At 36.7% G+C, this 22,974-nt stretch overlaps 1 protein-coding gene across 1 annotated transcript in view; it reads left to right on the plus strand.

Moving 5' to 3' along the window:
• Window positions 1-22,974, plus strand: part of LOC120633804 — a 61,317-nt gene that overhangs the window by 18,589 nt on the left and 19,754 nt on the right. Inside the window, exons 3-6 of the mRNA XM_039904160.1 lie at window positions 1,623-1,734; window positions 2,479-2,558; window positions 4,915-5,048; window positions 7,080-7,282. Coding sequence (XP_039760094.1) covers window positions 1,623-1,734; window positions 2,479-2,558; window positions 4,915-5,048; window positions 7,080-7,282 — 529 coding nt within the window. The remainder of the gene's footprint in view (window positions 1-1,622; window positions 1,735-2,478; window positions 2,559-4,914; window positions 5,049-7,079; window positions 7,283-22,974) is intronic.

Genomic DNA, 22,974 nt, shown 5'->3' on the forward strand with positions numbered 1-22,974 from the left:
GTGTTTCCAAACATTTCCGTTTATTTTGGCTCGCGACTAGTATTTAAAGTGTGGCATTGCTGGAATTCAAATAAATGGCTCTCAAGGAATATATATTATGGAAATATATTACGGAATATATATTATGGAAATACCTACCAAATTAGGATATAAAATAACTTTTATATACCTGGAAATTATTTTGCCCAATCTGTATTATTTATTTTTAGTATATTTAAAAGCTGGATTGTTTGTTTGTATGTTTGAACTTTTGTATATTTAGAACTGCCAGTATGATTGAAAAAATCTCTACGTTAGGTAGCTGTTTTATTGAAGAAGGTTGTAGACTATATACTGCATCCAGTTGTTTACGGTTAAACCGTAGAGCACAGCTGGTATGTACATAAAAGATGGCAAGTACATAAAAGATTTACTACGTGGTCAATATACCGCGGACGCGTACGAAGAGCTTCGCATCTTCGTTTCTGAGCCGCACATCTAGGATCTGGAGTGCCCTTCCAGCTTCCATTTTCCCCAGTAACTACAGTATGAGTACCTTCAAAAGAAGAGTAAATAAGCATTTTCTAGGCAAGCGCTGTCCACCTTAGGCTGCATCATCGCTTACCAATAGGTGTGATTGCAGTCAAGCGCTCGTCTATAAAAATAAAAAATAAACTATTTTTCAGTTTCAAAATACAGGCAACTCATACAATATTATTTACAGGGTAACGTGATAGTTATTCTGTTTTTTATTGGTTTTTACTGTTTAAATCTTTCCTGCACTACCCTCAAAATTTTAAGACCGACATTAGCCAAATCGGTCCAGCCGTTCTCGAGTTTTCGTGAGAGTAACGAACAGTATTTGACTTTAATATAAATAACTTAATAGATTATTTTATTAATATAATATAAGCAGGTGTGCTCAGCATTTTCACCCACAGTTAGATTTTAAAGAAATTGAATTATTATAAAGCCGTCGAGTAGGACCTACCGTGTCGCATTCACATAGGGTCCCACTCATTTTGTAAAGTGGATGCATATTAATTGATAACCATAACTTGAAAAGTGCTATTCTACAAAATGGATTAGCATCGTAACTAATGTGCTTATAATTCTTATTTAGATAATATGTTTGTGTGTATTCCGATATAAACACGAGAGTAGCGTGTTGTTGTTGCCTCATAAGAAGGCTCAGAGTCTCTCAGCGGGCGATGGAGAGAGCTATACTCGGACTATCTCTACGTGATCAATTCAGAAATGTGGAGATTCGTAGAAGAACCAGAGTTACCTACATAGCTCAACGAGTCACGAAGCTGAAGTGGGGCACATAGCTCAGAGAACCGATCGACGTTGTGGTTCCAAGGTGCTGGAATGGCGACACCACCGCCGGTAAACACAGCGCTGGTCGGCCCCCAACGAGATAAACAGACGACATCAAACGCTGGGAGCCGCTGGAAACAAGCGGCCCAGGACCGTGTATTTTTGAACTCCCAACAAAAGAACTACTCGTATGTCCAGCAGAGGACTTCAATCGGTTGAAGTAATGATGATGATGATGATGACTTTATGAATTTGCGACCAAGAATGTGTGGGCGGTAATTGTCTATAAGTTTTTTTTTTTAAATTGTTTCTCTTTGTTATAGATTCAGAGCACCGTCATTCGATGGAGATCTGACTTCAGACACGCTAATCAATGCGGACACTGGCGCTACGGTTTTGTTCGACTGTCGAGTAACGTCGTTGCGAGATAAGACGGTTAGTTCTTTTTGACCCGATATATTTAAAACTCACAGTGAAAATAGTAATTATTATTAAAGGTTGACCTTAAAAGTTTTTTTTATATTGTAAATAGCTTCTGCCCGCGACTTCGTCTGTGTGGAATTCGGAATTGGGTTTTAAGCTTTGCTAACAAACAATTTCCCTTATGAACTTCTTAAAGAATAAATATTAAAGGTAGCCTATGTTCTTTTCCATGTCAAAGGCTATATGCATGCCAAATTTCATCAAAATCCGTTCAGCGCTTTTTGCGTGATTAAGTAACAAACATCCAGACTTCCACATTCATAAAATTAGTAGGATAGTAGAATAGTAGGATAGTAGGATAGTAGGATAGTAGGATGGTGGGATAGTAGGATAGTAGGATAGGATAATTGACGGACCGAGCAAATGACCTACCTAGTGGTAATTATAAAACCAGTGCCTTTAATAGAGCAACACTTCACAGGACATGCAATGAACACGTCTTGAAAAGTGCGGGCGGCACTTTACAGGACGTTCATTAATCTGATAGAGGCGCAGGTGTCAAGTCTTTGCCTAAAATGGCATTGGCAACCACGCCATCAGACCGATGCTGCTTAGCGGCAGTAATAGGAATGGCGTTAGGACTTCCCTAGACGAGCTCTGTCAAAACGGTCTTCTACCGCTGTTCTAGTTCATTATGCGTTATTATTGGTTTGTATTTATATATTTTTTTTTAATCTAATTAAGATTTTTTTTCAGGTTTCATGGATTAGGGTGTCCGATGAAGACAACCTGGAATTGTTAACCGTCGATTTAGAGACGCATACAGCGGATTCAAGGTAAATATTGTTATTTATTCCACTACAAGTTAGCCCTTGACTGCCATCTTACCTTATGGTGAGTGTATAAATAATTAAATATACTAAGACAATACATCGCCACCTAGCCCCAAAGTAAGCGTAGCTTGTGTTATGGGTACTAAGATGACTGATGAATATTTTTATGAATAATATACATAAATACTTAGAATATACATATAAACACCCAGACACTGAAAAACATTCATGCTCATCATACAAACATTTTCCAGTTGTAGGAATCGAACCCACGGCCTGGGACTCAGAAAGCAGGGTCGCTGCAAACTGCGCCAATCGGCCGTCAATAAAGTGGTTCTTCTTCTTGTTTTCATTGACCCTGAATTTAATTTATTTTCACACATATAAATAAGTCTAGATGGATTTATGTCAATGGGTAAGTTTATACACCAAAACACTACACCATCTGTATGTGGTTTTATGATAACTACGGCCGTTAATTACTATCACAGCGTCACGGACAGTTAACATTTACGTCCTTCAAGGATACTAATAATAACTTTGGACCTCGGTTAATGGGCTAAGCCTAGTTAACGATAATTGTCAAATCCATATCTATATAATAAATAAGCTCTTGCCTGCGACTTCGTCTTCTTGGTTACTCAACAACCTAGCAAGAACCGTTATTTTTATATTTGCGTTAAGTTGTCGAAATTTGTTTCGACGACCGATTGGTGCAATAGTCAGCGACCCTGCTTTCTGAGTCCAAGGCTGTGAGTTCGATTACCACAACTGGAAAAATGTTTTTGCGATAACCATGAATGTTTTTCAATGTCTGGGCGTTTATCTGTATATTATAATAAGTATTATAAATATATTATAAGTATTTTTGTATATTATTCCTAAAAAGTATTCATCTTTCATGTCAGTAACCATAACACGAGCTACGGTTACTTTGGGGCTGAATGGCGACGTTTGTATGGTATTAGTATATTTATTTATTATTTACTGAAGAAGCGGTGATGGCCCAGTGGGTAGGACTTCGACTTTACTTTCGGGGAGGCGAGTTCGAATCCCGCAACAAACCTCTTACTTTTCTTAGTTACGTGCGTTTTAAGTAATTCAAATATCACGTGCTTCAACGGCGAAGGCAAACATAGTGAGGAAACCTGTATACCTGAGATTTCTCCATAATGTACTAACAAAAGAGAAGACTCTCGGTTTCTTAATATTATTAGTGTAAATTAAGTAAAGCCTCTATTTGAATTGCGTGAATCGGTACTCAACACTACTGGCGTGATCATAAGCCTTAACGCAACGTAGCATACGTAACGTAGCACGACGTAGCAAGTCGTAGCACCTTACAACGTAGCATAACTAGCCTTTGATTACCTCTCTGGCGCAATATTGAGTGCTGTCTTATTAGTGGAACGTCCCAGATTCGATCCCCGGCGCGGAAATTTTGGGAATATTATATAATTTCTGTTTTTTATGTACAGTCTGGTGACAGGCTTTGGTACTTGTAAGTTACAAGCGCTCGGCGATTTAGCGATCCGGTAAAATACCGTATAGGATTAGGGCTTTGATATTACTTACGTTGCTCTAAGTTGCTCTTTTGATAAATTTAAATGTGATGGTGATAACAAAACACCCTAGGCAGTGATAGATGTTTTGGTATCAGAGCTCATACTGGGAACTATTGCCGCCATATTAAATTATGCCGCTTCCATGTTTTATTCTGTTGCCGGTCTGAAGGGAGTGGTTGCCGGTGTAATTACACGTATATAAAAAGTGCTAAGGCATAATGGGAATAGCCCAGTGGGTAGGACTTCAACTTCACTATCGGGGGGCCGAGTTCGAATCCCAGCACGTACCTCTAACTTTCCTAAGTCATTAAACAATTAAAATATCGCTTGCTTCAACGGTGAAGGACAACACCGTGAGGAAACCTGCATGCTCGAGAGTTCTCCACAATGTTCTCAAAGCTGTGACGTCCACCAATCTGCACTGGGCCAGCATGGTGGACTACGGCCTTAACCCCTTCTCATTGTGAGAGAAGACCCGTGTAGGCCGGTAATGGGTTGATATGATGAAGGCATAACACCTACGCGTGAGGTTGATGTATCCAGGAAAGCACCTTACATGTGCTGCAAAGTGTTTCTCTGTTGATAGACCATGGTTTTCCACTTTCTTTAAAAACAAAATCTCTGCCCAAACTGGGAATCGAAACCATAACCTCGCGATCTGCAGTTGATCATGCCGACCACTAGACCTAGTATCATAAGTAGCAAATATAAAAATAACACAGAATGTTCACAGAACAATCTCTTACGCCAATCTATTATTCAGTACAGATGCACTTAACAATTTTACTGTTTAGGTACAAAGTGGACGTAGCGGGCGAGACGTGGAAGCTAACGCTACTGGAAGCGAAAGTACACGACTCCGGAATATACTGCTGTCACGTGTCCACCCATCCACCCATGTTGCGACGGTTTCAGCTTATTGTACATGGTAAGTATTTATTTGCTACAAATGATATTGGAATGGGCGTTTGAAAAAACCAAAACCAAAGTAAACATGATTTATTATACCATTACCATGTGCCTTAGTCATTATTTGTACTGAAGCTTGGAGGTTAACTGCAAACTCTTATGATCGTGAATAAATACACCACATATAAGTATAGTAAAGGCAATATCCCATGCAAAATTAATTTATCTATAATATATTAATACGTGGATAAAAACATTGTACCCCCATTTACCTTAGAAATTATAAATTATAAAAATGGCCCCTGGCGGGGATGGAAACCTTGACCTCCCACTTAAAACCAAGCGTCACGGACGGTTTCAAATGAACACACAGAGCATTGAAATTACACGAATGAGGAAGTCTCCGACTAGACGAAAATTTTATGTATGAGCGTTATCTGAAAGGTTTATATTTACCAATGGATGTCGATTTAAGAAAAGTATATAATTAGTTTTACAGTGCATATATATTTTCTAAATAATTGTACAACAATTTTGACGGTAAAATCTCTGCGTGACCTCCTTTTGCCTGAATGCTTTGAAATGTAGCAAAACAAGAACCGAGCTAAATACTACAGCGAAAATTTACCCTTGCCATTAATTCTCACAAGGAAAGTAGTTAAAAATATTGCTGACATTTTTTATACGAAAAACAAAAACGCCCACAACAACATAATCCCAGTTTTATTCTTTTGTCTTAAGGACTTAGTGTAATAGCACTGTATCAGATACGATATCGTTCAGCCGATTTAATTTCCGCAATGTCACAGTTAGCTTGGTAATAGTTTTTGTGACCGAGCTCGTCCTAAGAAGAACTTTCGCCATGCTTATTTCTGCCGCCAAGCTACATTGCAGTGTGGTTTCCTTTACAATCAATAAATGATAATATATATACTACGACAATATACACATCGCTATCTAGCCCCAAAGTAAGCGTAGCTTGTGTTATGGGTACTAAAATGACTAATGAATATATTTTGTAAGAATAATATACATAAATATAAGAATGCATAGTATGCATATAAACATCCAGGCACTGAAAATTATTCGCGTTCATCACAAAGGAATTTTCAGTTGTGGGAATCAAACACACGGACTTGGACTCAGAAAGAAGAGTCGCTGCCCACTACGCCAATCGGCTGTCAAATAATACATTTCACACATAAGACCTAGGACCTACGCCCCTAGATGATGGACACAGGACAGCACAGCTCAGGACAAGTCCTTGTGAAGTATTGCTCTGCCATCTGCTTTGGCCTTCAATTATTACTATATAAAAAGAATTAACTGTGAAATAGGTACTAGAGCTATAACTAATGCATCCAGACTGATAAGTCGTGCGTGGGTTTAATAAACAGTCAAACTCCTTCCAGATCTGACGACATCCCTGACACAATGGTTTATACAAGTGGAAGGTACCAGGCTAGATGCCTGGAAATGACGATTTGTGGATATATATGTAGTTACTGAATTTTCTCTACCTCGTCTCGTGGAAGGCTTCGGTTGTAGCGTGTTCAAAGACAATACAGAGTACTATACTTACCCTTATACTGACAAAGACGTGCGCTCTGGTACGATGCCGCTTTGAAACTGAACGGGGGCACTGCAATTTCACTTACAGATTAGCCTTGCAGTTGAGTAACTTGTAGTGGAATAAAAAAAGAAAATGAAACCTTATCCAGTATCGTCATTTACCAGGCGAGATCGCAGTCAAGAGCTATGTTAGCCACATGTACTCCAAAACTATTCAGTATTGGAGCAGCTCCTTTGAGATACGCTTTCATAGGAGCTGCTCAATAGTGGGTCATTTATAGGTTAAGAATGATAGTGACTGTCAAAGTTACAATTTCGTTAAATGTTAGAAATTTCAACTATTGCAGTAAAACATATACATTTACATCGTCTTTTACAATGCCCGCATCGTTATCCTCAATTTTAAAATATGTCTCGAGAAACAGATATCGTATCGGAGAGCGTGGTGCATTTTATTTACCTCGCAATATTTTTCCAGCGCCCGAAATAAAAATGAACAAAGAAGCTTTCCTGGAGAGCGGCGAGACTCTGTCGCTTAAATGCGCCATATTGCACCTAAGTCCTGGCGAAACGTTGCCCGAGATCCGCTGGTATAGAGGAAATAACACCACGTCACTTGATGAGATCAGAGGCGGTGTTCTGATAGAAACCGACCTTATGACGCTCACCAGTCACCTACAGGTAAGTAACTGTTAACATAGTAATATTAAATAATAATCTTTCATGTGTTTATTTGTTTTTTTTTTTTGTTTATTTAAAACTTACTCTTGCCCGCGTTTATAACGGGTTTCAAGCAAATAAAAATGTGATGGAAAAAAAAAATAAAAAGAGATATTCTTGTATATTTTTAAAACTATCTTTTCACTAAAAATTACTACATATATTTTTTAAAGTGTAAGTAAATTATAAGACACGTAAGAAGAAATGGAGTATAAATCCGTGCCGCGCATTAAGGTAGTTTAAGTAAAGTCGGAATTAGTGATTGGAGAATAGACATAAAATAATAAAAAAATTATTCTCGTTGCTCGTTATTTGAGTTTTTGAAATGATAATTTTTCTTTTCATGGGAGGGTAAACCGCTTCGTTACGTAACGCGTTACAGCGCAAATCCATCTGGCTTCCCTTTCTCTCAAGCATAAGGCAGCGGTATGCAGGCTAATGTGTATATTCAAGAATTGCAACTAAAAATAAAATATATTTTATGATCCATAAAATATTTTATAAATAATAACCTTTCGTTACATTATCATATTTATATTGCCAAATGTTAAGTAATAACCTAAGTTTTTCTCAAGTTTAACAATTTCAATATTAAGTAGTCAACATAGATTAGTTTAAGAAATTACTTAAATTAAACTTCTGTCTCACGTCCCGAGAAACACACGTTTTTTTATCTCAACGAAGTGCCAGAATCTAACAGTAAGGACATAGACTTATTCACCGCAATGACGGACGTAGCTAGTAAACAAAAAAACGGAAAACCGTGAAACCGTTGCATAAAATCATCGTGTTGCAGTTAAGCCACGAAGAATAGTGCCTGTTTAGCGTGGAGACGTCGTCTTACGAGATAAGTGCTGTTGTTGGCAGTTTCTAGTTACCCAATGTAAAGCTTTTGCTAATCTAAGATGTAGGGGGTAAGAATTATCTCTCATATTTGTTAACTTAAAATAAAATAAAATAAAATAGCCTTTTATATTTACATTTCATTTTATCATTAAATCAAGTCCCTTAGCTCTGTGTGCCTCACGGCAAAGGCGTCCTCCAGCTCTCGCCAGTGCTTACGATCCTGTGCCACCCTTCTCCATAGTGGACCAGCTGTAAGTTTCAGCTCGTCTTCCCAACGTCTTTGTTGCCGACCCTTTTTTCTTTGTCCATCTCGTGGATACCAATGAGTTACAAGGGTACTCCACTTTCCTTGGTTGTCTCGTAGCATGTGACCCGTCCACCTCCACTTGAGCTGATCCATCCTGGTTAAAATGTCTGTTACCCCGGTTTTGTCTCTAATATCGGAGCTCCGGATTTTATCTCCTCTCTTTACACCCACCATGCTACGTTCCATTGCTCTCTGACATCTCTCAAAACTTTCTCTGTGGGATTTGTTTAGCGCCTAGGTTTCACAGCCATATGTGATGCATGGAAGGATGCATATATTAAAGACTTTTTTCTTCATGTTTAGATTCATCTCCTTGCTTTTTAAAATTTCCTTAAGCGACCAGTACTTTCTCCAGCATAGGGCTATTCTTTTGTTTGTTTCCTTAGTTGTTTGATCCTCTGGTGAGATTAATTGCCCCAGGTAGGTGTATTCTTTAACATATTCAATGACTTCTCCTCCTAAAGTGATTGGTGTTGAGACGCTACTTACGTTAGTCAAAACTTTTGTTTTGTTTTTGTTTATTTCTAGGCCAAAATAGCTACTTTCAATCGCCAGCACTTGTATCATCTTTCCCAGTTTTGATGGTGATTCTTCAAACAGCACTATGTCATCTGCAAATCTAAGATGATGAAGTCTTTGCCCATTTACGTTTAACCCGTTTTCGTTCCAGTTTAGGTTTCGGAAAATACTTTCTAGGACAGCTGAGAATAATTTAGGGGACATCGGGTCACCCTGTCTGACACCTCTGTTTATGAGGAACTCATTTCCCAATACTTCCAGCTGTAGTCGTGCCTTGCTATTTGTATCGGGTCACCCTGTCTGACACCTCTGTTTATGAGGAACTCATTTCCCAATACTTCCAGCTGTAGTCGTGCCTTGCTATTTGTATAGATAATATTAATATATGATCTACTTATACCTTGTTGTTCTAGGCTAGTCTATATGCGACAATGGAAGAGACTGTCGAAAGCTTTCGTATAATCGATAAAACCCATATAAAGGCATTTATTATACTCATTATACTTTTCCAGTAGTTGTCTAACCGTATGGATATGGTCGATTGTCGAAAAATTTTTGCGGAAACCTGGTTCATTTGGTTGCTGTTCGTCAAGCTTTGCCTCTATTCTACCAAGAATGACCTTAGAAAAAATCTTGTATACATTTGACATTAAACTTTGGGTCTGTAGTTGCTTATATCCTCTTTTACCCCTTTCTTTTGGATCAAAATGATGTGCGATATTCCCCATTATGTGGGTATTATTCCAGTTGCTAGAATTTCGTTAAATACTGAGTTGAGCACTGGGGCCACCTCATCCATTGTACCCCTTAAGAGATCATTACTTATTTTATCCGGCCCTGGAGGTTTGTCCGTTTTCTGGCTTTTTATTGCTTTCACTATTTCGCTCAATAAGAATTTTGGTTCAGAGTTTGTTTGTATTATTTGTACCGGCTCATTTTTTGAGCAGTTATTTGAAGAGTAAAGTTCGCTGTAGAAGCTTGTAGCAGCCTTGTATATTTCTCTCCTTTTCGTTATGGTTTTGTTATTTTTCTTTATTTTCGCTATCAACTCCTTTCCTGTCTCTCTTAGTTCTTTTAAAGCTTTTCTCATTCCGCCTGTCTTTTTTATGTGGTGCTCTAATCTCTCGAGCTTCCTTATTTTTCCCCTATTTGTTAACTTAGCCCTTACTATTAATTCGGCACGCTGGCAATAGTGCAGTCGTTTTCGAGTATCCAAACGCTATGACGTGAAATTAAAGTGGTAGTCAAAGTTAAAGTCAAATATTTCTTTATTCAAATAGGTACATAGATGGCACTTTTAATGCTTTGATTATATAATCAAAGCATCAAAAGTGCAATTTTGTATACATTTGACATTTGGCAATTTCGTATATACAAAATGTGTACATAGCAGTGAGCAGTGATGGCGATAACTACATTCGTAAACTTAAAACTAAAGCTACGAAGATTACAAATGCGCCCTGGTCTAAGAAGAAGCCCTCAACAAACTTAGCCGGGTGTTCTTTTTGTTATCATCACCATTCATGTCATTCGAAAATCTTTATCTAACACTTTTTAGAGTAGATAATGCTTCTAGTTTGCAGGAAAGCAAATTCTTCGGGCAGCAAGCAGGCCTGAAAAACAGTGCCAATATGAACTAATAAAAGCCAATATTTTGAATGGCAAATATCTTTAATCTAATTCTTGCACTTAGCTTATTTTGTTTGTTATAATGGCATATTTCCGAATAGTTCTATTTTATTTAAATGAATTGAATATTTGCTAAATTCAAATAACGGGGGACTATTTTCGGAAAGCGCTAATACACTATTTATAAACATTTAATTAAGGTGCGCTCTCACTAGGCAAAGTATGGATAACCGACTTTTCTGATAGTTTCTAACCGAAAGAGATGTGATCGTCACCATACGAGAGAGATAGTGGCTGTTACATTACTAATTATTCGAAAAAGTAGGCAACTTGTTGCTAAATTAAATGAAGTGGCCAATAGTTCGTCAGCTGACATGATATATTGCGTCATGCAGCAGTTTGGCAAAATAAACGAAGCGAGTGAATGCGCATAGTGAATTCTCCGATAAACACTGCACGGTCATTTGAATTCACATTCGGGTACACATAGAGTTAACATCAGCAAAGGCCAAAGACCACCAACGCTTGAAAAATAGCAAACCGCAACGAGAATAATGCTTTGTATATGATGCTTGCAATTTCAAAATTTCTAGATTATATATTTTTGTAAAGTAAACCAACCGCACCATATACCACAAATTGTACTCTCTTGATATGTATTTATATCTCTGTAACTACTTTTTTTTCTTTGGTGTATAATAAAAGTGTATTCATTCATTCATTCATTCACAACCACAACTACACTATATATAAAGCAACAATTTGCAGGGCATATAAGAAACACGCCCTACATTGCCGCCCTGTGATACAGTCGACCATGCTTACCGCGAAAGGGGTAGACAGTTCAATTTCCGTGATTTTCATAATACATATATATTTACACGTATATATTTTATGTGACGTCTCGACATCTCATAACCCGCGACTCTGTCTACTTTTTTTTACATTTCTTAAATCACTACAACAACCACTTGATTTCTTTTCTTAAATGTTATTTTTGTCTCCAGGCTACATTTTTGTTTGATTGGTTGAATGGTTAAGCCTTGCTATAGAAATTTGAACAATGATCATTTTATTTGAAACCATCAAGAACGGTTTGCTATTTCTATTTCAGATAACTTTCCTATGTATCCAGGAGGCAAGGATTGTAGCTGTGCCAAATATTGACAAGATCAGTGTAGTCTTTGAGCTCAACATACGTAACAAATAAACAAATAAACACACACACACGAATTCATTGTAATACTAAAATGGGTACGTAACGTCTAAAATGGATTACGGTAGCTTTAAACTTTAATAATCCCCAGTGAGACCGCGCCTTAAGAAACTAAAAAACAGATTTTAAATGGGTCAAACAGAACAAATTAAGCGAGAATTGTACCAATTTAGTATTTGTGTTAATCCTGTTGGATTTGTCGAATATCGCATTCGGCTATTGACAGTTTAGTGCAAACTGGAAGCGGAGTTTATCGAAGTAAATTAAATTTCTAGCTTTTCAATAAAATCGACGACTTCATGAATAATTTCCTGGAGATTTCCATTTCGATTTCCAGCGAGTCAATTTAGTGAATGATCTTTTCTGAAATCGATTAATGGGCGGTAGGTTCATTCGCTAAGTAAAACTCAGTATGCAAGCATTCTACCTTTTTTTTATGTTTATAGACGAGCGCTTCACTGCAATCACGTAAGGTGGAGTGCGCTTGCCTAGAAGATGCCTATTGATTTGAAGCTACTCATATTGTAGGTACTGGGGAAAATGGAAGCTGGTAGGGCATTTCAGATCCTAGTGGTGCGGATCAGAAACAAAGATGCGAAGCTCTTCGTACGCTTCCGCGCTATATCGACCACGGAGGGACGCAGATCCTTACGGCGCCTAGCGGTTCGATGGTAAAAAGGCGAGGGGGGGAACTAGATCAAACAGTTCTTGAGCACACTCTCCGAAATATATCCTATGGAATACCGAAAAGCAGGCAACCTTGCGACGATGTTACCTATCGTAGTGGTTTAATAAGAGAGAGCTCCCGGGTTCTAATCCCACAGCGATTTGGAAATATTTCTGGTCCGGTCTGGCGTAACGCTTCGGCTTTAGTTACCACCCAACTGACAAAGACGTGCCGTCAAATGATTTAACGTTCGAATGATTAAGAATGAGCTTCGTGCGATTTGTACTGTAACTGAGATAATCTTAGACTGCATCCTCACTTTCTAACTAACTACGAGGCTAACTTTTAGTATGATATCTAAAATAATGTAATAATAAAAGCAGTGCACTTCAGTTATTTACAGAGTGCTGTTAAAATGATTATAAAAAATCACTGCTCCACGCGCTTTTCGAGACACGGAGTTGGACGATGCGGACTTCTTAACTCCTGGTACTAAGATTTTTTTAACAGAGAAACCCAAAGACAAAAAATGTTTCGTCTGACGCGGGAACCGAAGCCATGACCTCGTGATCCGTAATTGAACATACTGACTAACCAATACACCAACGAGGCAGTTAAAAAACCAGGTCGATAATATTTTTTTTTATACCAATACTGTATAAGTTTACCATATAAACTTTCAACCACTAATCTACACAATACACCCCGACGTACCGGGTAGCATTGTCCACTCGCGATAACTCATTCGGTCATTAAGAATCGTAGCAAGATGTTTAAAAGCATCATCACGAATTCCTATCAAATGCGATAAGATTTTAAAATTCGACTGGTAGTTTCAAAGGTACATTAGCGCACACAAACAAAACTATAATGTCGTGGGCTATATAATTAGTATGGATTGGGCACATCAGTAATCATCTAGAGAAACATGGCTCTTAGCGAGCTCTTAGTGGAAGCGGAATTTATCAAATTTAATTAAATTACTAGCTATTGATAATATCGACCACGTCGTGAACTTCAAGATTCACCATTCGAATTTACTTCAAGATTTACTGTATTTTTTCTGTTAGTTGTATATTACTCTGTAAATGTATATTATGTAAAAATATAGTTATAGATCACAGTTTAAGTTATAAGTAATAATGATTACAAAGTAAAATTAATATTTACAGTAAATATAAGCCGTCTAACTGTTCACTTACTAGCATGGTACCTAAAATGCTGGCGCTATTGCCCCTTTGAATTACTCGGCAAGTGAGAAACTGCCAACGTATCAACGCAGGTCGCATCCCATACGTTTCAATTGTGCAGGAATACTATAAGTAAATATTATAGAAGTATATAATAATATATAATAATATATACATATATATGTATATATATTATTATATTTATAATAATTCTGATGGTTTAAAAAGTTTTTGAACATGTGTACATTAACAAATGTTCAAAAAGGATAAAAGGCTTCTCTAAGTTTTTGGGAAGGGCATCTATTAACTAACAGAATAATTTATAGTATCGCTATTTTTTAATCATATTTATGAGAAACTAGAAAATTAAGATAGCTTTGAGACTTCGAAAAACGAGCTTCGAACGAACGGCTTTTACACATTTGGTGTAAATAAAGCCGAGCATTTTTGCACATTCAAGGAATTTATTAGTAAAGTAGAAGAGAGGCATGCATAGAGCAACGTGGCTACCGCATGAGTTAATGCAGGAGTAAAAATCAATAAAATATAACTAAAATTAAAAAAAAAAAATCTTTCTGCTAAAACAAAGAATTTAGATATTTTACAAATTTCTAACCCTGGATTCACTTGTATATAATCAAAATAATTCACCATAATTACTTCTGCCTTCTTAGTGAAGCAGCTATACCGCTATTATTCTTTACCTACGAACTGGTAAGTCTGTGGTTTGGTAGTTCTGTGTTTCTGGGAAAATTACAGGTAGATAAAGATAACGCGTATCTTGATCACCTGCCACGCTTACCTTTATTATCAAATCATTATGTGCTACAAATTAAAATAAATTAATTAGTAAGAATGCTTTTTTATAAGCACAATGAAAGTTAAAAACAAAAATTGTAAAGATACTACAAAGGTGCAATAAAATTATGCCCAAGATGCTAAATGTGCACTTATTCTTATACAATACTCCTTTTAATAATTTTCGCGGACTCATAAACTCAATTTACATGTGATAAAAAAATGATTTTATTTTAATTTTCTGACCAAGTGGGCTGCTTCTTTGTAGCTATAAAAGATGTGTACGGCGTCTAACCTTTTAAGGAGAGCGTTGCTTGAGGACAGGTAAGATAAAATGTAAAAGTTAAAAGAGAAAGTCTGATGGTTTAGGGGTGGTTTTGCTACATTAACCCTTACCTTACCCTTACAGTACACACCCAGTTGATCCAGTTTGTACTACACTCATTTGATTTTGATGTTCATTCTCGTAATTGAATGGAAGAGGAAATTCTTTATAGCAAGACCTTTTTTAGCCTAAGAGCTCACCTCGCTATTACCTTACTAAGTCTTTTAGCTAATGATAATAATTTTTATGCGGTGTTAACTTGGCTTCTTGGCTTAGTACTTATTTACGTTTTTTTACGTTGTGATTATGTTTAGACGCCCGATTGGCGCAGTTTGCAGCGACCATGCTCTGAGCCAAAGGCCGAAGGTTCGATTCCCACTACTAGAAAATGTTTGTGTCATGAGCATGAATGTTTTTCAGTGCCTGGGTGTTTATATGTATATTTTAAGTATTTATGTATATAACTCGTAAAAATATTCATCAGGCATCTTAGTACCCATAACACATGCTACGCTTACTCTGGGGCTAGATGGTGATGTAAGTATTGTCGTAGAATATTTATTTATTTATTTATTATAAACTTAGTATAATAGATATTTTATGACGGCTATAACGGTGATCCCCCAGTGGTTAGGACTTCGGCTTCACTTTCGGGGGGAAGAGTAAAATTCCAACACGTACCTCTAACTCTTCTCATTTATATTCGTTACAAATAAAAATAAAATATCACTTGCTTCGTAGGAAAAAGGCGTGAGGAAGACTGTATGCCTTAGAATACGAGTATTCAAGCGTGTGAAACCTACCGCACTAGGCATGCGTAGGTGCATCACGGCCCAAACCCTTCTTAATGTGGGTAAGGATCTCGTGATCCTTATCCTGTAGTGGGCCGGTAAAAGAATGAATTTAAATATATGTGGATATGATGATGATGATTATGTCTTATCTTATCTTATATCTTTAAACGAGCAATTCTTGTATATATATAATTGGAATCTCGGAATCGGCTCCAACGATTTTCATGAAATTTAGTATACAGGGGGTTTCGGGGGCGATAAATCGATCTAGCTAGGATTCATTTTTAGAAAATGTAATTTTATTTGTGTTTTCGATTTGATGCAGACGAAGTTGCACGGGTCAGCTAATAACACTATACTGAGGCTACATCTACGTCAAAGGTTGATTGACACAGGGTGGCACATGTACTTTGCATGCAGAGCAAAGTATTGCTCAGTTTATCGGCGATAGGTTTATTTGGGTCATCATCTTGGTATGTCAAATGTTATGAAAAAAAAATCTGTTGGATAGAAGCAGGCGTTACTTTGCGGAAATCCATGATATATTATCAAAATTAAGCTTAATTTGCTATACTCCGCGAAAAGCAGGAGAATCTGTGTGGTGTAATTTATAATTTCTTCAATCCTTATACCCCACACCAAACAGATCTTCGGCAATACACCCTCTACGCACGTTTCGCTCCGAAACCGGAGCATCATCAGGAGATGTTGACTTTACAATGAATAATTGTTAAGTAACAATACTTGTAATGTTGACTTTACAATGAATAATTGTTAAGTAACAATACTTGTTACTTAACAATTATTCATTGTAAAGTCAACATCTCCTGATGATGCTCCGGTTTCGGAGCGAAACGTGCGTAGAGGGTGTATTGCCGAAGATCTGTTTGGTGTGGGGTATAAGGATTGAAGAAATTATAAATTACACCACACAGATTCTCCTGCTTTTCGCGGAGTATAGCAAATTAAGCTTAATTTTGATAATAAAAAAATCTGTCTATATTCATACTATTGCAATAAAGTACCAGTTATCTTGGAGATGTCTCCTAAAAAGTTTAAAGTTTGTATCAAACGGAAGCTTATAGAAAAGTCCTATTATAGTTTTAAGGACTACGTCAACGATACAAATGCTTTATCATTTCGACCAATTACCAGCCCTTTACAGTACACGGGTCTCCTCCCAAAATGAGAAGGGGTTAAGGCCGTAATTCACTTTGGCCCAGGGCGGAATAGTGAAAAACAAAATATGAATGCTTTCTAACTATGGATGCTTCTTAAACAGTCTTAAATGACAATGTGACATGGCAGTTAAAAAAAAAACAACCGGCTAAGTTTGTTGTGGGCTTCTTCCAAGACCAAGGCGCGTTTACACTGTTTACCGGTTACACTGGCAGCTTTAGTTTTAAGTTTACGAATTTGGGTATCGTATAGCAATGTACGAACGAAAAGTGCCATCTATGAGTCTATTTGAAAAAAGAAATATTTAACTTTGGCGTCATTGAGCCATTGACTTAGTTAGCTGCTACATGAAACAAGCATATTTTATCAGACTTTGTATAGAATAGAATCGTTAGAATCGTCAGAAAATGGTTATTGCATTTGCAATTTTCATAAATCCTCTACAAACTTCAAAGTTATGTAGTATGCTTACTGCATGAAAGCGCATTTAGCCCACAAAGATTGAAAAGAAAAATAGCACACTGAGACAATGCTAACTTTGTTTCCTCTTACAAGGAAAGAAAATTAGAAACCCACGAAAATGTGCAGGAAAATTTCTCTCTAAAGAATTGTGTCTACAGTGAACAATAGTTGGAAAATGAGAATCTGCTCATGTAGAGAATTTACTTTGTAAAATTTTTCTCATCACTTTGTTCCGAAGCAATTAGACAATATTTTTAATAGACTATTTCACTAAGTTTTATGATTTCAATACTAAATATTTGAATGTATTTTTTTTATTATATTATTTAAAAGATCCCGAATTGATTCTCAATACAAGCACTAATTAAATTTTAATAAGTTATATAATAACGATTTTAATTATTTATTTGTCTGCATGCCATATCCTAGTCTATGTATATATTATTTTTCTATGTTGTTTTTTTTTTTAAATATCTGACTTGTTACATTTAAAGTTTAATTTTTTCCTTCCAATGAAGAAAAATAAAATCTTATCTTTATAATATAAAATTACATTTTCCAATTCAGCAGTAGGTACAGTTGGTATTGCTCATGTGTCAGGACGTGGCCCTCGTGGCATCCTTTTAGTAGTAAGATTATATTTGCATTATTCATTTTAAATGTTACTGGCACTGGATTTTTTAATTTATAAAAAAAACAAACATAAAACAAAACTTGATTAAATTTTGTAATTTAACTTCGTATTTATTTTATTTCAAATAATTTTGAAAAATTGTTAATATATACTATAAACTACTCGTGTTTTACTGGGTTTACTGTATAAATGGAATTCTTATTGCATTGGTCTAATATATACATTTTTCATTTCAAACTTTAATGGCACTGTTGAAATTCCATAAACATTTCGTTTTTTTGTAATGAGATTCTAGTTTTCCTATAACCATTGAAGCACTAGAGCATTAAAAGCCAAGCATACACGAAAACAATAAGAGCATGCTATGTGGAAGGTTATTATTTTGACGTTGGCTCTTTTACTTTGTGTTGTAGCCCCGTAGTAAAAGTAAGCCAGTTTTATAACCACATTTTTAGCGGAATTGCTTTTAATTCCGCCTTCGATGGCATTAAGACTTAATTAATTGGAACAGGGTGTATTTTTATACGTACCCAATTTCTATTACATAGGGCGTGTAAAATTTTATTTTAGCTTTATACTTACTTTGTGCAAGTAACGTAATGGGGCCGATTCGGATACTAAAATAATCATTGATAGTTTTAAAGTTGAAAGTTTTAAAAATAATATTAATATATAAAAGTTCTTGTTGGCCGCGATTTAGTCTACGTTTGTTTTTTTTAAGGCATCCCGTAGGTATCCCGTTATATTATGCATTCAATTTGATATATATATTTTTTAATTCCACTAACACAAAGTTAGCCCTAGACCGCAATCTCACCTGGTAGTAAGTAAGTAATGTTGCAGTCTAACATGGTAGTGGGCTAAACTGTTAGGGAGTATGGTAGTCAAAGTCCTAATCGGTTTCTACTCGACATTTCACCGGACACTAAATCGCTTAGCGGCATGTCTTTTTCGGTTGGGTGGTAACTAGCCACGGCCAAAGCACACCAGACCAGACCAGAGAAAATTGAGAAGTTATTAAAAATTACCAAACTTCTTAAACTCACGCGCTCACCGTTGCGCCAGGGAGGTCGTCAGAAAAAGATATTTCCAAGTTTTGTAATCTTTTAAAAACAATCTGTTTTATAATAATGTAAAAAGAACGGTATTGGTTAGGTGTAGTCCTTCAATTTAATAAATTCATGATGGTATCGAAATCAAATACCCGATTGAAACGAATTAAAAAGTATTGTACTGCTACTATTGTATAATAACTTTGAAGATAAAGCTATTTATTTGAAAAATAATCCATACTGCGGTACTAATGTAACACACTTTTGTAACTAACTGCGATCTAATAAAATTTCAGAACACAAGAGCTAGTATTGCGACCTAACTATGAAAGTTAGATATATTCCCTCGGAATGAGTTTTAAGTAGCCATGCTTATTTTTCTTATTTCTGCCGCTAAGCAGCATTGTTGCTGTCCAGGTGGGTAGGCAAGCTTTACGGAATGTTTCAAAATGTTAGTAATTATTTTAACCATGACCTGAGGTTTATGGTGCTCTATGAGGTACTGGAGTAGTCAAGCTTCGTTTTCGCAGCTTTTTCGCCGTAGGCAGCTACGTTTGGTTTCAGTAGGCCTCTTTTGGCAAGTGTGATTTATATACCGTTCCGGAAATAGCGAAGATTCATTCTCTGAGAAGCAATCATTAGCACAAACTATCAGAGGCTTGCATACAGGGTATGCAGACGATATAAAATTGAGATAATTTCCAGCATGATTTATAAAAAACTTTAGGGAAGGCTATTTATATCTCTAACATTACCTACCCCTAAGTTTTAAATTAATCGTGATGCAGATTTTCTTCACTGCAAACTATCTACAACCAATTCAGAACTAAGTCATCCAGAGTATATCATGCTTACAACCAGAACAACGAGAAAATTAGCAGACTAGCAGACACAAAAGTCTACTAATGCGCACTGGGCCAGCGTGGTGGACAACGGCCTTAGCCCCTACACATTGTGGGAGGAGACCTGAGCCCTATGGTGGGCCGGTAATGGGTTGATATGGTGATGATAGTTAGAAAGTTACTGCGTGATTAGTGTTATATAAGTGCTTGCTTGTGGTGTTACTTGCAGCGGAGAAATATATTTCTTACCCAACAGACAACTCTCATTCCTATTATAGGATTTGACATACAGAATTCGAGTTAGAATGTTACGGCGTGATTGGTGTAACTTAAGAGCTAGCTTGTGGTGTTGCTTGAAGTCGTAAAATGGCTCTCACTTATCAGACAACGTTGCAACCGGAGTTGCCAAATTGAATAATAGTTAGAATGTTACTGCGTGATTTGTGTAACATAAATGCTTAGTTGTGGTGCTACTTGGAGCGGAGAGAGTTACTTCTTACCTAACAGACAACTCTCATTCCTATAAAAGGATTTGTCATACAGAATCCAAGTTAGAATGTTACAACGTGATTGGCGTAACTTAAGGTCTAGCTTGTGGTGTTGTTCGAAGTTGCCAAATAGAAAAAGAGTAAGAATGTTACTGTAAGATTTGTGTAACAGACAACGCTATGACAGGAGTTGATATACAGAATTAGAGTTAAAATGTTACGGCGCGATTGGTGTAACATAAGTGGTTGTTTGGGGTGTTACTTGGAACGAAGAATGATACCTCACAGACATAACCTAACAGGGAACGCTGAATGCTGCTACTGGAGTGGTCCAAATAGAATTAGAGTTGGAATGTTACTTTGTGATTTGTGTAACATAAATGTACCTCTCACTTTAAAGTCAACGCTCATGGCTGTGACATAGTTCGCCTCTACTGGGAATCAAAACTAGGACCATAAGATAGCACTCATCACTGCGACAGTAGTCGTGAAACTGTTCTTCATTTAGATCAATACCGTAATTTCACGAAGGTATCTTTAATTTTACTTAAGGTCTCTATTCAACCGAATTAAATAGTACCAATATCTTCACTTTAAGCTTATAAATTATAAAGTAAGTACCATGCTCTCAAGAAAATTCACGTTTACAAGAGACATTTAGAATCTCGAGACACATTACAGTCAGCGAAACAAGAACTGTATACAATTTATTCTCGAATGAGAGTTAAGAATGCTTTAGTATAACTGTGTTATATCAGTACTAAATGGTTGCGATAGTACAAAGATGGGAAGAAGATATTTTAGTTATTTGTAATAAATAATAATAAGCTTTATTGACAGCTCTGTCACAAAAAGCTGTACTACTATTAAAAAAGTAACACTTTTTTTATTAAAAGGTGATTCCAACAAGTATAATTTCCTACTTTCCATTATGAGTATTAAGCTTAATTTGCTATAATTAATGTAATTTATAATTTCTTCAAGCCTTATACTCCACGCCAAACAGATTTTCGGCAATTTACCCTCTACGCACTTTTCAATACGAAACCGGAGCATCCTCAGGAGATGTTGACTTTACATTGAATAATTGTTAAATCATAAGATCTGTTTGGTGTGGCGTATAAGGATTAAATAAATTATAAATTACACCGTACAGATTATCCTGCTTTACGCGGAGTATAGCAAATTAAGCTTAATTTTCATAATATATCATGGAATTCCGCAAAGTAGCACCTGCTTCTATCCAATATTCCTACTTTCCTCCTATAAGTACAAGTTTATAGCAATAATTCGTTCATGAATATAACTTATAGAAGCCCGCTGTCACTAACGACACACCCCTACACCCTGGGCTATATAATTTAGCCGCCCGCTCGTTCCGAATTGCCGTCATATATTTGCGGGCTAAAGTGTAAGTGCTAAGTTAAATATTTTCCCGTACGTACTCTTCGTACTCTTTTTCCTTTAATACCAGTTTGTTTATAAATTCAACTCTTTTTCAGTACGCTTCAAAGCCTCTCTACCTTAATGAGGGGGGCCTATTATTTAAAAAAAAAATTGTTATTAAATTTTTATTTTTTTTCAACTTATAAAATAATTTATTTATTCTTAAAATAATTGTTGTATAAATATGACCTAAAATAAACTATTTAAAACTAAATAAAATCTAAAACGTCCTCGAAACCACCGCAGCGAGGCACAGTTCCAAGATGCTGGCAGCATTGCCCCTTTGGATGGCCAAACTAATTCGTTGGCCAAGGTGCCACACGGACTGCCCGCTTATTTAATTTAATTATACTAATACTAAAATGTAGCACCAACCGATGTCGTCGAGTCCTGGGGCTCTTCTCATGGCGAGCTTTCGCGCTCGCCCCACTCCGGTGACGCCGTAGCAATCCCTCAGGAGGTTATCGGCAAGAGTCTATCCGAAAATCGATTAACGTAGAACTATTTTACTAAAGTAGCAAATATAACATTGTAATATGTTCAGAAATGTATGAAAATCAAGTCGTTAAGAAAGGACTCCGACAACCTTGTCGGAGGTAAATAGAGACATCATTCACAAATGAACGATTAAAAATGTGGGAAAGTGAAGCAAGTGGGAATCAAACCCACAGCTTTGGATGCAGAAAGCAGTATCACCCGCTGCGCCAATCGCCCGTCAATACAACATCGCTGTTACATAAAAAAGTTAATCGTCATCCATACGTTTGTCTCCTCATCCGTTATCAATACCCTTCTGCTGTTCCAAGTTCTCACAGTGTTAATAAAAGAAATCCAAAACAATCATATTAAAAACGAAACATGGTTTCAGAAGTGGGATTCTTACAAATTCCCACCTGAAATGCGTGTCCGTGCATTTCAATTAATACATTAGCACTTAAATAATGAAAATATCACATGCTTCGACGGTGAAAGAAAACATCGTGAGAAAACCTGCATGCCTGAGAGTTCTACATAATGTTCTGAAAGGTGTGTGGAGTCTAACAATCTGCACTGGACCAGCGTGGTGGGCTTATGGCCTTAACCCCTTTTTATTGTCGGAAGAGACTTGTGCCCTGTAGTTGGCCGGTAATGGGTTGATGTGATGAAAGCTATTACAAAATACAACACATTGCTTATGTGTTAAGCCTTGTTTACATTTGAGAGGCAGCTCAGGTAAAGCATATTGGACTTAATGCCTACTCGACCTGTCGCATAGTTTG

This window comes from Pararge aegeria, chromosome 22 (assembly GCF_905163445.1).
Source record: "Pararge aegeria chromosome 22, ilParAegt1.1, whole genome shotgun sequence".
Taxonomy (NCBI): Eukaryota; Metazoa; Arthropoda; class Insecta; order Lepidoptera; family Nymphalidae; genus Pararge; species Pararge aegeria.